This window comes from Mustela putorius, unplaced genomic scaffold, assembly GCF_011764305.1.
Source record: "Mustela putorius furo isolate JIRA1106 unplaced genomic scaffold, ASM1176430v1.1 tig00003898_pilon_pilon_pilon, whole genome shotgun sequence".
Lineage (NCBI taxonomy): Eukaryota > Metazoa > Chordata > Mammalia > Carnivora > Mustelidae > Mustela > Mustela putorius.
This window is the reverse complement of record NW_025422047.1, coordinates 35,361,456-35,378,779: the sequence shown is the minus strand read 5'-3', so window position 1 is coordinate 35,378,779 and position 17,324 is coordinate 35,361,456. Positions and strand designations below refer to the sequence as shown.

Below are 17,324 nucleotides of genomic sequence, written 5' to 3'. Positions count from 1 at the left end.
AAACAGGACAAGTTACAAAACATAGAAATACGTAAATTTTAAATAATTGGCTGAGGGCAGAGAAGGGAAATGGGAAGCCACTGTTTAATGGGTACAGAGACCCAGTTTGGAAAAATGAAAAAGTTCTAGAGACGGGTGGTGGTGACAGTTGTAAAATGTGAATATACTTACTGCCACTAAATTATACATTTAAAATGGTAAATTTTATGTTATGTATTATTTTTCTACAATTAAAGAAACAGCAAGTTCACCTCATATTTTGTGCTACAAGTAAATTGTTAATTCTCCAGAATACTGTTTTATCAGTTTTTATTGTTTTAAATCCTGCGTCTCTGAATTCATAACTATAATTCAATAATGAGAAAATTTTGATCCAAGATGAAATGACAAAGGAAAATAGAGAACAAGATGAAAACAGGTTTCTTTTTTTAGCATTTTTACTTTTTATATTTTAAGTAAGTCTATGTACACAGTGGAGCTCAAATTCAAAACCCCAAAATCAGAAGTTGCACACTCCACTGAATGTGCCAGCCAGACACCCCCCAAAGCAGGTTTTTTAAATTCAATATAATTTTTATGATTTATTCTTCCTTAGTTTATTTTGCTTCCTTAGCTTCATATTAAAGCTAGAATAAATTTAGCAACAATATACCAATAAGCCAACCATCTAAGTCTTTAAAGGCTGAATTAAAAAGAAATGTTTCAAAGAGGCAAAATTTAAAATGTACTTGTACTACTAGTGCCAAGAGAAATCAGCAACAGACATATGGGAATGAACGATCTTTAGCATACAACAGCTCAAGCAGTCACTAAATAAACAGGAAATACCCATGTTATGTAGTATCTGGTCAGCTCTCTGTGCCCATGATTTTTAATTCTGTCAGGGCTCTTCTCACTGGCACTTCCACTGTGGTACAAAACATATTAACAAATCTCCTCCATTTGTAGTCCAAAACCTTGTTATCCCTCCTGAAAATGATGCAATGCTTTACAACCATCCAAATCCTATTCACCCTTCAAGAAGAGATCTCATCCTCTTGAAATCTTTTACCAGCCCATACACTGATCTCTTCATTGCACAATTCTCATATCCTCTGTAGTCTAAATTAGTGCTTCCTGAACTATCTGTAGTGAGATGCCGTTTTTAAAATTTTTTCTAATCCATTTTGGACTAATAGTTTCATAAAATGAAATTACCACGAATTTTTTAAACATGCAAAATAGAAGTAACATTTTAATTATAAATTCAACAGACATAAAATTACGGTCAATTTTCTTTTTTTAAAGATTTTATTTATTTAGCAAGCTAGAGAGAGTGCACATACACACAAGTGGGGGGATGGGTGGAGGGAGGGAGGGAAACAAAGAATCTAAAACAAACTCCACCACTGAGTGTGGGACCAGACTCAGGGCTCAATTCCAGGACCTTGAGATCATGACCGGGCAGAACTCAAGAGTCACACACTTAACCAACTGAGCCACCCAAGCTCGCACTATCAAATTTCTATAAAAGTTTCTAAAGCTAATTCTCAATTTCCATACTTATATTCCAGCACAGTGGTAAGAGTCAGTGCGCCAGCATCAGCCTGCAGTCTGCACTTCAAGTAGCACTGATTTAAACAACTCAAGGCTTCAATGGACCTCTTCACTATACTAGATACTGGAGGATAATCAAGGAGGTACATACCATAGGCTTTTTCTTTAAAACCACAAGTTTACCTCTATTTTGCGGGAAAGAACAGTATGAATCAATGATAAATAACACAGATAAATAAGCTTTGTTTCTGTTCAAAGGAAAAAGATCACTGAAGTCTGGAGTAGTGAAGACAGTACACAAAGTGAAATCTTAAATCACCTTCTGTATTTAAATAGGACTCAGATACGAAAAAGATGGTAACTCTAGAGAGTGGAGATTACATGTACAAAGGCAGAGAAGTGAGAATCAACAGTGTATGTTGATAACACAATGAACTGTACAGCTCTCACTAGATAGTCAAGCACTGATAGGCAGGAAGTGAAAGCCTGGCAGAGTTACATAGGGAAAAACAAGCAATGCATCAAAGTTTCTCAAGAAGCGCCACAACAGGGGGGGCCTGGGTGGCTCAGTGGGTTAAGCCGCTGCTTTCGGCTCCGGTCGTGATCTCAGGGTCCTGGGATCGAGTCCCGCATTGGGCTCTCTGCTCAGCGGGGAGCCTGCTTCCCTCTCTCTCTTTCTGCCTGCCTCTCCGTCTACTTGTGATTTCTCTCTGTCAGATAAATAAAATCTTAAAAAAAAAAAAAAGAAGCGCCACAACAGAATTAGTGTTCTAGAAAGGTAAGCCAGTACTGGTATCAAAGTTGGAGTGGAGCAGGTAGAAATTCTTCACTGGCAGGGATCATACATTATACCTTTTACAAATCCTATAGAACCTAGAGAAGTGCTCAGCCATGGTGGATAGTAAATGCATCTTCCTTAAGCAGCACATGTTAAAAAATAATTAAAATTCTATTAGAAGTACTAATTGAAAATACTCTATCTTTACTTCACCTAACGCCTGAAGATTAAAATAAAAAACAATGTATGGATACTTAAGCCTGTATAACAGTAAAGAGAACTCAGCTTGGAAAGAGTTGGTCATTGGCCAGCAAGAGATTTCAACAAGTTTCTGATAGACAAAAAGTAGATAGGAGAATACTAACAGCTTCAACAGAACATAATATATTAGAAGGAAGTTGCAACAGAGGTGACAGGTGACCTGCTCACTGGAAGCCCAGTGAGATTCTAAGTTCAGAGTCACTTTGTTCCCTAAGGAATATAAGGAATGGGGTGAGAAGAGTGGCTAAGAACAGATTAATTGAAGACCTCAGTAGAGAAAAACTGTGCCTATCAAATACACCACCTACCCTCCTCCTCCAACTACACCCACAAAGCATACAAGGAGCCTAATATTTACCCCCAGCTAAAAACAGTAAGAGTATAATTTTCCTTTGCAGCAAAGATGGCCATCTGTTGACCAAAATTCATACAACTCCTCCTCCAGTATAAAGTTGTCCCTAAGAAGTAATTGCTTAGCCAAAAATAGCATCTCTCAGACCCTCCTGCAAGTAGGTAGGTACATGTGACTAGTTTTAGCTGATGGAACATAAGGAGAAATAATGCCATTTATTTACCAAGGCAATCAAGTGCCTTCTCCATTCTTTGCCCCTTCTAGTAGAAGACAGAGAATCACAGGCATTTTAAAGATCACAGAACCTCAAGACAGAAGGAATTCTCAGCAGGCAGAGAAAAGCTGCCTGATGAAAGGAAGATCCTCACTGAACCATTAAATAAGTAAAAACTATTTTATTAAAAATGGAAATTTTCAGGTTTATTTGTTTCAGCAACCTGTACCTTATTAATTAGAGGCCTTCTCTTAAAAGGAAAAAAGAGAGGGAGGAAAAAACATCATCATAAAAATTAACGTTACACTATTGTTTTAGTGACTGAGACAGGCATTCCTCTTTGTGGCATTTGGAAGACCAGCAGCCTCACAGCTTTCTGTCCACCAACACTAAAGGAAAGATTGCCAACTGGCATGGTCCACCATACATACATATTAAGATGACAAACTAGGCAAATGGAATAGGCGTGATATGAATAATCAGGACCAAGAGGTCAAATACGGTAGACTGAATTGCTCTTGTACCTTATCCTGTAAGGTTACAGGCAACCAGCTCATGTTCTCAGTATTCTGCCTTGAAATTTCCTTGCCCAATACTAACTTCATTAGTCACATCTGCTGTCTTCTATGTTACTACAGACAACAGTTTTACCAAATTTTTTGCTACTACATAATACAGTTTACCATTTTTTCCAGCCTTCTATAATAGTTTTCTTGTTGACCACCCAGTCCCAAAACAAATGACACATATTTTAAATTTCTGTTACAGCAACACTCTACTTCTAGGTATCCATTTTATATCAATCAGTTTTTAATGAAAAATAAGCAAGCACAAAATCTCAGTAGCATACATAAAATAAGCATATATTTCTCACTTAGAAATAAATTTTTTAGGTGAATTGAGGAAGCTCTGTTTCATACTGTAGGTCAAGTTGACATCTTCTCCATGTCTCTCCATCAAGGGCTCAATGGCAGCCAAAAAAATGACTGGGACATGTTTTATTATACAAAGGCTGGAAACTCCCTGGGTGACAAATTAGAAACATTTAATGCCTCTTAAGGCCTACACTCAAAACTGGTGCAAAGTAACTTCCTACATTCTCTTAGCCAAACAAGTTGTGAGACCATGCCTAAAATCATTAATGGGTATAGAAGGCAAATTATACTCTTCCTTTGACAGTGGATGAGAGAGAAGTAAGTGCTGAACAGTTATCTAATCTGCCATAATCTACCCTTCTGTACACAAAAGAATGTGACACTGTGCAGCAAAAGCTGATTAATCTAACAACCAAGAGAAAAACTAAACTCATAATTAATTATCAAATATTAGTCAAAAGATTGGGAAAAATGGAGGAGTAATTAATTGAACTAAGTCTTCATCTTTTGTAAGAGGAAGCAGACAGACGATGTTTAATCATTCAAGGAATGCAGGAGAAGCATGTCATTTAAAGTTACCTGAAGAACAAAACACCCATATAGTTTAAAACGTTTGTTTCTGGGAGTAAGCCTGACAGTGGCAGGCAAGGAATGAGAAACTATTTCTCATCAAAGGTATTTTGTTGTTGTTGTTACCATGTTCATGCATTACTTCAGTTAAACAACAACAACAACAACAAAAAAACATTATGAACTTTCTACTAGAAACTTCTTGCATAAAGACTAGATTTTAGAAATGTTAAAATCTTCCTGTATATAAAGTAAATATCATGAAAGAAACTGTATCCTTCAAGTGAATGGAAAATTTATTGTATTTTCTTTGTGGTATAAAATTTGAGTTTTCCTCACCCCACTGCTCCCCTACTAATATTCAATATAAGTAGTAGTTCATATTCCTAAAGAACCCAGTTAAGAGCCAACAAATTTCTATATTGAAAAATCTATTTGATATCACTGTGGTTTTAAAAATTCTTAATTTGAGAAAAGTTACCTGTAAAATTGAATACTTACAGGATGTGCCACTACTCACAATATAAGGAATTGGCACAAATAAAATCCACTGAAGAATGTATTATACAAATAACAAAAGGAAAGCAGAAAACAAGCACTAATATATTATATCATTTAGACAATAATTAACTCAGACTGGGGACAGAAAATATAGGTCACTCAGGTCAAAAACTGCAGCCATGACAGACATCACAATCAAACATGGCACTCTTCCCAGTAGAACAAGAGAACAATCTCAAAATCCAAAATCCTCAACATAGTACTCCTCAGCATCTAAAACTGATTACAGTCAGCCTGGCAAGTGAAACCCCTTTGCCCGGGAGCAAAGAAACTCTCCAATTAATGTTATTGTATGAAAATATTCACTTCATTTCTCTTTTTCAGCACCTAATAGGCTTAAGAGATTTTCCCAAAGGATTAAACATTAAATTCTGCAATGAGAATACTGCAGTAACTGACCATGAAGTATACAGGTCTTCATGACAAAGTCTTACAGCTATTTAACCTGGAATGACCTGGAAAAGTCTAGTGGGTATTCCAGCACTAGGAAAACCAAAGAAACTATCTGAAGCCTAGTCAACAACTATCTAAAAGGTCAGTTATCAACATAGAGCATTTTTGTTCAATACAGAGTGCAAGACACCTCTGCATAAAAAGTCACTGAGCCATGGTACCCACTCTACTGGATAGATTTCAGAGTAGTTGCTGGCCCACACCCTGTTCTGAAGAAAGCTTCCCCTCTTCATCGTAATCCCCATATCCATCTGTACAAAGAATCAGCACATTACTCCATCCTCCTAAATTCAGCTAATTGGACTAGGGCAATGTGAAAATTAATTAATGGAAACCTCACTAAAATAGAGTCAGAGGTTCCACAAAGGAGTTCTCATGCCCTACCACTCATAATCAATTGCAAATCCAACAGGAAGAGATGGACCCCACAGGTGGATACTACTCCACTGTCCTCGCAAGAGTTTGAAGAAAGCCCTTCCTCCTCCACCGGTAACAGCCCAGCCAGTGAGAGACAGTTACAGCTTAGCCAATGAAAAGCCACTATACTTCAAACTCCCAGGTTACTACTTTTTAACAGTGGACTTTTTAACAGTCTTCCCAACTTCCCCCTTTCGTCTGCAGAAGAATGTTCCTCTCCCTTTTCAGGTCCTACCAATACAGTTTTGCCATAATTTGCTTGTCCGAGGTTGTAATTCTCTGCTATTCCTGAATAAACCTATTGTTTGCTCATAAAATAACTGGCAATTTTATTTTTAAGGTTAACAGCAGGAACACTTCATTTTAATCAATAAGAATGCCACCAACTTTTTTACTATTCTAGACCTAGATAACCCAAAGTCTCTCAAGAATTTCAGGTGGAGACAAAGGACAAATTTGCAAATGAAAGTGGATACTTGAGATAGAAGACCTTGCAGACCAGATAGAGCCAGCAGTTTGGGGCCCTGGGCAAAAGAAAAAGCCAAGAACCCCTACTGAAAAAAGAGACTACTGAACTCGCAGATGAAGAGAGTAAACTTAGTTCCTGTTTTTATTTACCCCTTCGAGTCCCTGGGAGGCTCAGGTATGCTCTGATATGTGTTTATGGATGTCCTCTAAACTCCCTATAGTTTCCATGAGAAAAGAAAAAAAAGAGAGAAAGAAAGAAAGAGTTCCCTGATTAAACTACTTAAGCAACCAAAGGAATCCAATTAAGATGATTAATTAGAGACAGTGCCCCTTGAGTAAAAGTCCTATGTACCCCACTGTGGGATAGTACAAAGCTGTATAACTCCAACTAAAACCATTAATATCAAACAGTTACCGATTTTAACAAGAAGCCAAGGAACTCTATTGGTTGAATCTACTGCATCAAAAACAGCAATACTTAGTTTCTAATAAATTTTAGCAACACAAGGTACCTCTGAAAACACCCATCCTGCTCTTGAATAAAGGCAAGAAATCAGTAATGCTATAAAATAAACATGCTAAACCTTTTTTTTCCCTTTAAATTCTGAAAGGTATAAATGGGGGCGGGGGGGCAGCTCTGGAAGTGGACCTAAAAGCACAGGAATTACCTAATAGGCCTACTATTAGAAGACACAGTGGCTCCAGTCCACATGTATGAGAGCTCTTAGGTAAAGAAGTTGTAATCTGGTATCCTACAGGAAATCTGGTTTGGTTTAGTCCACAGAATGTTTCTAATGTGAATGAGCTAGCAATCAGGACATTTCATCTTTTAAAAAAATTAGTTTTAGTGTCTTCTGAAAATCTAGAAACTTTCAACTTTCCCAGTGGGGGAAGTATCCTCTGGTAAGTTCCAGTCCTCCTCACTCACTATCACATGGCTCCGGACCCAATTCTTCTCTCACTGCCTCGGTCTCATTTAGAATATGACCTATCAATTCCTGCTTTATGGATACAGATCTTCCAATTCAAAAACCTGTACAACAAATTTGTGAGTGGCTCAGTTAAAGTAAGTTCTGCTATCAGCAACATGGTGTACCTAGAGGGGGGAAAAATTGATCCTTTGTCCTGCAGGCGGCTCACCAGGGCAGACTTTCCCTACCCTAAAGATAAATTCCCTTCAATCCTTCATTTTTTTCCTGTAATATGACCTCACTAGGAACCATTCCAATCCAGTAGACAAGTATGGAGAGAAAGAAATCAAGTTCCCAATTCTATTTTCCCAGGAGGCTCCTGTGCCTCTAAGTAAATTTATGGACTCATGATAAGAGATAATTCGAAGGTAGTTATGTCATCTCTGTTTGCCAACAGTATCTGAAACCCAAACCTTGTTCAGAAAAAAAAACATTTTTTTCAAAAGATGTCTCCATTTAAGCAGTTTGCACATTCACTGATCATCTTGAGCATCTTTTCATGATGTAGCTAAAATAAAATCTGTCATGTGTTATTTTTTTCTGTTATAGTATTGCAAATGATTCAGCATTAAAAAAGTTATATATTTTTATCTACAGTCTGACAACTTGCCAAACAATGGAAAAAAGGCTACAGTACAAATATATTTAATATCCTAATAACCTAACAGAAAAAGCACTCAGTGTGGCATGTTAGAAAAGAAGAATACTAAATGTTCCATTTCTCTCCAAAAAAATACATTAATACAAATTAAGATAACTTGAATAAAACTTGATAAAACTTTAATCAATCATAATAAACATAATAAGAAAAATGGAACAAACACTTGACTGACAACAGATCAAACCACATCAACCCACCAGGGCACATATCTATCTCGATGTTATAGTCTTATCCACCATTTGTTGCCCGGGTTTCAGATCCAAATAAGTATGGGTAGTTGCTATAGTGACAATATGCCACTTTTGGAACCAGGAGCTTAGTACTACTGAGTATTTATGAGCTTTATAACGTCAGTACTTCCTCCCACACTTCAAATCCGAATTCAGACATTATAACTTCACAAAATGCTATTTCATTCTGCTGTTTAGAAGTCAATTTTGTTGGTTTATCAAAAAGTTTATACTTTAGTATACATAAATGTCAAGAGAAATAATCTAACTTGTTAAATTAACATGGTAAGAATATACATTCCCAATAAATATTTCATTAATGTTAAAAATGCTTGCTTAATAAAATAAACAAAATGTATCCCATCACTGGAATTTACCCTTTTATTATGGTAACTAGGCAAGAACCGTATCTTATTAATTCACGTCTTAGCTTATTTTCATGAATAATAGTATTACTACCATTCTTCATTTAACATGAAAGTAAAAATAATTTTTAAAAAATGAAAAGCTTTTCAGGGCGCCTGGATGGCTCAGTGGGTTAGGGCCTATGCCTTCTGCTCAAGTCATGATCTCAGGATTCTGGGATGGAGCCCCGCGCATCAGGCTCACTGCTCAGTGGGGAGCCTGCTTCCCCCCCACCCCCTCACTGCCTGCCTCTCTGCCCACTTGTGATCTCTGTCAAATAAATAAATACAATCTTTAAAAAAAAAAAAATGAAGGGCGCCTGGGTGGCTCAGTGGGTTAAGCCGCTGCCTTCGGCTCAGGTCATGATCCCAGGGTCCTGGGATCGAGTCCCGCGTTGGGTTCTCTGCTCAGCAGGGAGCCTGCTTCCATCTCTCTCTCTCTCTGCCTGCCTCTCCATCTACTTGTGATCTCTATCAAATAAATAAATAAAATCTTTTTAAAAAAATGAAAAGCTTTTATTTTATAGAAGATTGATATATTTTTATTTCCTTTAGGAACAATTTCTAATAATTAAAAACTAAGTATCCATGGTATCGAGAAAAATGCAGTTTCTAGCAAAATGCTAAGAATAAGGAAAAATAATCTCAATCAGAGGATATCTCAAGATCATCAAAAAGTCAGAGCCCCAGAAACCCTCATACATTGCTTCTGGGAAGGAAAATGATACATCCACTTTGGAAAACAGTTTGACAGTGTCTCAGAAAGTTTCACCTAGGACTACCATACAACCTACCATGCACTTTCCTAGTATCTACCCAAGAGAAATGAAAACCCATGTCCACAAAAGACGTTCAGAGAAATGTTATTTGTAACAGCCGAAATCTGGGAACTAAATATCCATCAACTGGTGAATGGACAGATTTTTATTTTTTTAAAGCAGCGGGGAGGAACGCCTGGGTGGCTCAGTTGGTCAAGTGCCTGCCTTCGGCTCAGATCATGATCCCAGCCTCCTGGGATCGAGTCCCGAATCGCTCAGCAGGGAGCCTGCTTCTCCCTCTGCCTCTGCCTGCCTGTGCTCACTCTCTCTGACAAATGAAATAAAAACAAAACAAAAAAACAAAAAAAGGGGGGGATACTATTCAGCAATAAAAAAGAGTGAATTAATGACACATGCTACGTCATGAATGAACCTCAAAAACATTATGCTTGGGATGCCTGGGTGGCTCAGTTGGTTGGACGACTGCCTTCGGCTCAGGTCATGATCCCACAGTCCCAGGATCAAGTCCCGCATCGGGCTCCCAGCTCCATGGGGAGTCGGCTTCGCTCTCTGACCTTCTCCTCACTCATGCTCTCTCTCACTGTCTCTCTCTCAAATAAGTAAAATCTTTAAAAAAAAAAAAAAAAAAAAAAAAACATTATGCTAAGTGAAAGACACAAATCATATTTTGTATGATTCTATCAATATGAAATGATCAGAAAAGGCTAATCTATAGAGACAAAGTGCATTTGTAGCTGTCTGAGGGTAAGATGAGAATTAGCTGTAAATGGGCATGAGGTATCTTATTAAAGGGATGGAAATGTTCTAAAACTGTCTTACAGTGATGGCTGCACCATTTGTTAAAATTATTAAAAATCACTAACTTGTATACTTCAAATGGGTGAATTTTATGATATGTAAAATATGTCTAAATAAGTTTTGTCTTCTTTTTAAGTCAGAGAATATTAGAGCTGCAGGGAACCTTATCCAAACTCTATAGAGATGGAGAAAATAAGGCCCAAAGAGGTTAAGCAAATTGTTTAAATGTCACCTAGCTAGATCATAGCAAAACCAAAAAATGATAAAAATCTAGCCTCACTCTCCAACCCAGTCCAGTGTAACATTTATTAAAAATGCTCAAGGAGTTTTATTATAATAATAACAATCATAGAATTATTTGAAAGGCACTCTAAAAGCATCAAATTTGTGAATCAAACATAACTAGGGGCACTTGGGTAGATCAGTGGACTAAGCTTCTGACTGCATGTTGGCTCAAGTACTGATGTCAGGGTTGACATCAAGCCTCACAATGGGCTTACCCTTAGCAAGGAAGTCTGCTTAAGACTCTTTCCCTCTCCTTAAGCCCCTCCCCCTGCTCACACTATCTCTTTACATAAGTAAATATTTTTAAAAAATAAATAACCAATTAAAATAAACCAAAAATCAATGAGTACACGATATTCAAAAACTAAATAAATAAAAGCTAGAAAAACTCACTTGTTGCTCCTTGAGGTCCTAAAACTTACTTTCAAAATTGGTAATAAAACGAACTAAGCATTTTTTCCTAACTCTCCAACAGAACCTGTATTTTGGAGTAACTAAATGTTGCCAGTTTATAAAAGAAAGCTTCTACTATCCAGAAGAATGCAAATTAATAAAGATACATGAAATTAAAGAATTAGAAACCACCATTTTGCAACCCGTAATAAAATTGTGATTCAGGCAAGAATTATCAATTATTATTAAGGGCATTAAATGAATGGTTGATGGGATATTTACACATTTTTAGGAAGCCAAATAACACCTTAGAGATTAGTTTTAATGAGAAAAACAAAACATAAATTTAGGAGGGAGCTCAAGATGTCACCAACTTAGTCAAACTTCTACCACTAATGTTCAGGTTTATTAGAAATTCAAGGACTAGAGAGGTAAGCTAAACACCAAGAGAAAATAGTCAAACAATTATAAAAGAGAAGGTATTTTTTGCGATAGTAAGTCTCCTCTCTTCAGCTAATCAGAGAGGAAAAAAAAATGTGTTGGGGGATGACTATTCTAGATTAAGAGACTTGAAATACATAAACAAAAACAAATGTGATCTTTAACTGGATTCTGGTTTGGATAAAACAGCTGTGAAGGTCATTTGGAAGATAAACGGATAAATATGAAAACTTATAATATTAGGCATTAGAATACTAGATAACATTAAGGGCTTATTTAAAGTGTGATAATATTTTTGTTATATAGTTAAAGTAAGGTTTTATGGAGATGCATACTGAAGGTCTTGGTATATCTAGAGGTCTATGGTTCATTTCAAAATACTTCGGTGAATTCAAGAAATAAAAAAATTAAAATTCAAGTCTCAAATTCCTACATTCACGGCTGCTTCCGTAAGTGCTCATTATTCATAAAGTATAATAATTACACAGAACACCCGCAGGCAGAGGTTCCGAGAACTGACCTACCACGAATGATGGCTTTTTTTCGGACAGGTACTTAGCTGATGAGAACTTATTACAGGTAACACCACGATATCGTTTGGTACATGCACACAGGCACCAAAAGCCATCTTGAGCAGCATGAATGGAGAGTTTTACCCGCAGAGAGCTAAAAATATCTAGAACGGCTTCTTGGTATTTACTAAAAGAACAAGGCTCTTCCACGATCATAGTGAAGGCTCTGAAGCGGTAGCTTCACTAAAGCAATCCTCAATTATTACATAAAAATCACTTAATCCTTTCTGACTTCACCGTCCTTTCTGATCAGGTTACTACTTCCCAAGTTGTGATCAAGTGAAGGGCATTGTTTTAAAAATCCTTCCCTGAGGGGCACCTGGGCGGCTCAGTGGGTTAAAGCCTCTGCTTTCGGCTCAGGTCGTGATCCCAGGGTCTGGGATAGAGCCCCACATCCGGCTCTCCGCTCCGCGGGAAGCCCGCTTCCTCCTCTCTCTCCCTGCCAGTCTCTTTGCCTACTTGTGATCTCTGTCTGTCAAAAGAATAAATAAAACCTTTTTAAAATGTCACTTAAAAGAAAAAATCCTTCCCTGAAATTACGGGCGCCAAAACGTATATCAGCTTCTTTTCAACTAGTGCCTTTAAATCTCAGAGCCGGGCACTCCGAGCCTCCCTCGAATCCCGGAGAAGAGGTGGACAGTCTCCCGGAGACAGAACTCCTTTGCCTTCACTTCCCTCTCGCCCTCAAAATCCAAAGGGTGGCGCTGTCCTCACTCCTCCCCCACAGACCAGGTGCGCGCAGAGGTCAACCGCACGAGCGGACCCGTGAGGACCGTCCGCCTGCGGCCTCGGTCTGTGCTCTCGGCCGCCCAGCGCCGCGCTTCTCATTTCCCCACACAGCCGGTCCGAGTTAGTCCGCCCGCTCCCTCTCATAAACTCTTAGTACTCTGGGCGGGTGGGTCCCCTCAGAAACACCGCGCACGCCGACACTCTGGCTCTGAGTCCTCGACCAGCAACTGAGAAACTTCCGAGACCCCTCGCCCTGACCCGAGTTCCGCCACTGCCACCGCCTGAACCTTCAGATTAACTAACTGACTTACACACTTGATGGGACTCAGCGGGCACTAAGAGATGGGATGAGCCGCCTAGCGCCGGCACCAACCGCACTTCCCGCCCCGCCCCGCCGGCCTGCGTGCGTCCCAAGTCACGTGCCGCGTCTTTCTTCCCTACCGGCAACTGGGCGCACCTCTCTTCCGGAAGTCGCCCTCCTCCTCGCAGGGCTCCTCCCACCACCGGTGACGTCAAATTCAGCTTCTACCACTGCTCTGCCTCCGCCTCTAAGCGCGGGGAGATCTGCCGTTTCTTTACGATAAGTTCTGCCACTTTCTGGGCTCTAAACATTACAAGCGAGGGCGTTGAAGTTATTGAGTGTGTAGGCCTCGGGCTCGCTTGAGTACAGTTTAGGGAGCCAGAAGCTGGCTATCTGGAAGCGACCCTTTCAGAGACCATCCCCCCTCTTGACAACTTCTGCAGCACTTGGTTCCGCCAAGACCCACGACGGTTCCGCCCCCTTCTTCCTTGTCATTGATGTTGTTGTTCTTGTCAGTGCCGCAGCCCCGACCGCCGGGAGCTCGAACCCGAGCGGGGGCCGCCCGGGTGGCGCGGTGGCGGCGGCAGCGGCTGCGGCTGCAGCAGCTGCGACGGCTGCGGGGGCTGCTCCGGGGACTGCGGGGGCGGCCGGGGGCTGGCAGCCGGCGGCGGGGCCGGATGGCTCTGTGCGGGCAGGCGGCAGGCGCCGCGTCGCTGCCCAGCGAGCTGATCGTGCACATCTTCTCCTTCCTGCCCGCGCCCGACCGGCTGCGGGCCTCAGCTTCCTGCTCGCACTGGCGGGAGTGCCTCTTCTACCCTGCTCTCTGGCCCCAGCTCCGCATCTGTCTCCGCGTCTCCCCTACTGAGCAGCCTCGGCTCGAATTCCTCATGCGTAAGTGCGGCTGGTTCGTGCGAGAGCTGCGTGTTGAGTTCGCGGCTGAGAATTACCTGAGCGGTGGCGGCGGCCCGGGCGACGGAGGCGGCGCGGACACCGGGACTGGCGGGGAAGAAGTCGAGGCCCTGCAGCTCTCTGCCCGTTGGCTGGAAGTGCTGCGCACCTACTTAGAGCTGGTGCTGTGTGTGCTGGTCAGCATCCGGAACAACAGGTAGGCTTATTATCGTGGACCTTCCATCCATCCTCCTTTCCCCTGTCCCCTTCTTCCGGGCCCTCTTATCGCTTCCTACCCCGCACCCCGAAATAGATTCCGTGCGGATACGCCCGGCCGGATTTAGCGTTGCTTTCTTCAGTGACTGCGGGTGTCAGTTCCAACCCGGCGATTTCCTTGAGGTGGGAGGGCATAACGGGACTCATAATACTTTATAATCAGGGATGGACTTGGTGTTGGCCAGACACCACTCCTGGTGCCTTCCCAGCACTGTCTCGTTCATCCTCTCTGTGGCCATGGGATGGAGCTGACAGGCGCCGTCATTCTTCATCTTACAGATGAGAGAGCTGAAGCTTGGGGGCGGGAGGAGGGGGTGGGGGTTGAGCCCCCCCGAGTCTTGAGAGAAACAAAATATAACCTGGTTTTATTGACTCTGAACCTGTCCCCTCAGAATAGTTCGTGATGCGGGGACGAAGTAGGTATGCCGCTAGTGTCTCATAGTTACAAGACTCTCCCTAAAAGAAATCTTTGACAGCCATTTTCTTCGCAGGAATAGTTTTCATTAACTGGGCCAGGCACAAAGAGTAGGAGGAGTGTTTGTTAAAGGGATGGGGGAAGAGCCTGATCATCGGGGTTGGAAGTCCCTCCCCTTGCACCTCCAGAGTCAACTTGTCTCCAGTGATTCACCTAAAAGTAGCACGGTACAGCTTAGTGTTTGTGTGTGCTGGGGGAACTGCCCAGTGTCTGCAAAGAGTAAGCACGTAACTGTCCTGGTTTTGCATCAGGGCTTTATTGTAATTCTGGGACTAACGTCCTATGTTCTGACCTGTTATCTTTATCAATATTGTTCTTTATTTGTCATCCTCTTCAAAATCCTATTAATTTAATTTTTTTGTATCTGGATGTTCTAACTAGCCTTACAATTGAACTGTTCATCGGGGAAAAGTTCTAAAAGGAGCAACTTTTAATAATAGTTATTATATAGTAATTATTATATGGTAATAATGGTTGAGCAGTTTACAAGTACACTATCTTATTTGATCCTTTTAGTGACCCTGTGAGGTAGGCAAGGCAGCTATTATCCCTATTTTATAGAAAGGAAACTGACACTTAACAGGGTCAAGTGATGTACACATTGTCATACAGCATCATTTTTGTACAAGAGCAGTGTTCTTCCTTTTGCAATAAATACATTGTGTTGAACATCATGCATTATATTGAACAGGGTTTAGAGAAGGTACTGATTTAATATAGATTCTGTTTCTGAATCAAAAGAGTGAGATAAGCATGTAGCTCCAAGTTGTACCTGGAGCACAGCTCCATCATTCCAGTGGCCTGTGTGTTTCCCCAGCTTTTCACACCAAGCCATTCCATTTTCTTACTTTGCTTGTATGTAGCAAGAGAGGTTGTTTGAAGCTGTAAATTGGAGACTCTCAGAGTTGAAAATATGACTAGAGGACCAAATGACCCAGAGTTTAAAAGATTAAGAGTCACTGATGAGACCAAGAGTGGGAGTGAATTCAGTGAGTACTAATTAGATTTTTCTGTTCTGAGATCAGATGGTCCCTCTGAGCAACCATCCAAAAAAAAAAAAAAAAAAAAGAGCATGACTTTGGTCCAAGTACGAACAAGCCTTATAGAGTGCCTTGTTCCTTGTATGTGTTTTAATAACTGGTTGGTTGGATGGATAACGTTCTATAGGCAACATAGTGATATATCACCTCTTTCCTTTGTGTATAATTCTTCTCTTCCTCCTTTCCTTAACCCTACCACTTTTTTTTTTTTTTCAGCTTTATGGAGGTATAAATAACAAAAGTGTACCTACCACTTTCATTAGCATCCCAATCTGTCTGTCTGTAATGTCACTTTATGCCCGCTCATTTGGGTCAGCTATTACTTCTATACAAATACAACACACTGTTATCTCTGATTTTAAGGTTTTCTTGTCTTTTATAGTAGAGGTGGTACTGTGTATTGTGCTGCTTTGGTAGCACATTCGTTGTGTGTGTCTGAAATTAAAGTGTAGTATTATTACATGTGTTATCTGTACTAGTGATACTTCAAAGGGTTTTTAAAAATAGATAAGTTTGGAAATAAGTTAATTTAACCTTTATTTTTGAAAATGTCTTGAGATATTCTAATAATATTGAAAGTGCTACCATGAATATTAAAAACATAAGCAGGAATAGTTTTTTTTTTTAATTTTAACAAATTTGAAATGTTTTAGATCAAGGGGTTTATTTGGTAATTTTGTTAAAGCCTATACCTGTTTTCTTCCATAAGCACTTAAACTATAGACTCAGGTTCAGTGAAGGAAATAACAATTTCATTTAGTGTTTTTTGGGTTTTCCAAAACCGTTAAATTTACTAACTAATGAGAAAAATGAACATTAGATACTGTCTTTTTACACTTCCAAGCTAAATTTACAGTAATTTTGGTTTATGATTTCTGCCATTATTTCTAACTGCTGAGGAGGGTATGAAACCTAACAGTTCACAAGTCTGATGCTTCCTGGCTTTGTGGTAATTTCCTTTATATAATCTATACAACTCAGAACTGTTACTTTGTTGTGTTCCAAATATTTTCATGTCCCCCAGGAAAAGAACTAGAACTATAACCTTGGATTGTGGGAACTTTTCAAGGGTATTCTTCCAAGAGAATAATCTTTAGTTTTTGCTTGATTCCTGGGTTTCATATGCACATGTCCTCTCAGAATGACTGTAGCTTCTTTACAGATATGTTAGATGTTAGGAACAACTGATGAAGATCAAAGAGGTGCAGAAATGCCTCTCAGAGGACAAAACACAGTCCTCTAGGTTTCAGAGTTCCCTTCCTTACGGGAGACTACAATATCTGTCAGTATTATAAGAAACAGGAAGTAAGAACTGAAATGCAATAGATATTTCTCATTCAACTATATTATAAGTTAAATAGGCTGAATTTCTTCTGCAGCTGTTCCATAAGAAATTGTTCTTAAAAGTTCAAAACAACAAATGTAAATATTCATTTTTAGGATTTAATTTGGTTGTTGAGTACTGCCTATTGAAATGCTCTATTTGACTACTTAAGAAAAATGAATTTGTGGATAATAAGATTTATGATAATAGTTAATAGACTCAATCACTAAAAATACTTATTTTTTTCAAAGATTTTATATATTTATTTGTCA

The 17,324-nt window shown here is 39.8% G+C and overlaps 1 protein-coding gene and 1 long non-coding RNA gene across 6 annotated transcripts in view; one reads left to right on the top strand and one right to left on the bottom strand.

The window, feature by feature from the left end:
* The window catches only part of LOC123388288, a 91,171-nt gene extending 77,638 nt beyond the window's left edge, over nt 1-13,533 (bottom strand). For 2 of the 5 annotated variants that reach the window (XR_006602835.1, XR_006602834.1), the window contains exon 1: nt 13,060-13,221. This is a non-coding gene — a long non-coding RNA (uncharacterized LOC123388288). Of the gene's footprint in view, nt 1-13,059 lie in introns of all 5 variants that reach the window. The other 3 variants (XR_006602836.1, XR_006602837.1, XR_006602833.1) reach the window with 3 other exon arrangements.
* Nucleotides 13,531-17,324, top strand: part of FBXO33 (F-box protein 33) — a 36,001-nt gene continuing 32,207 nt past the window's right edge. Inside the window, exon 1 of the mRNA XM_004773294.3 lies at nt 13,531-14,154. Within this exon, the coding sequence (XP_004773351.1) occupies nt 13,547-14,154 (608 nt within the window). The 5' untranslated portion in view covers nt 13,531-13,546. The remainder of the gene's footprint in view (nt 14,155-17,324) is intronic.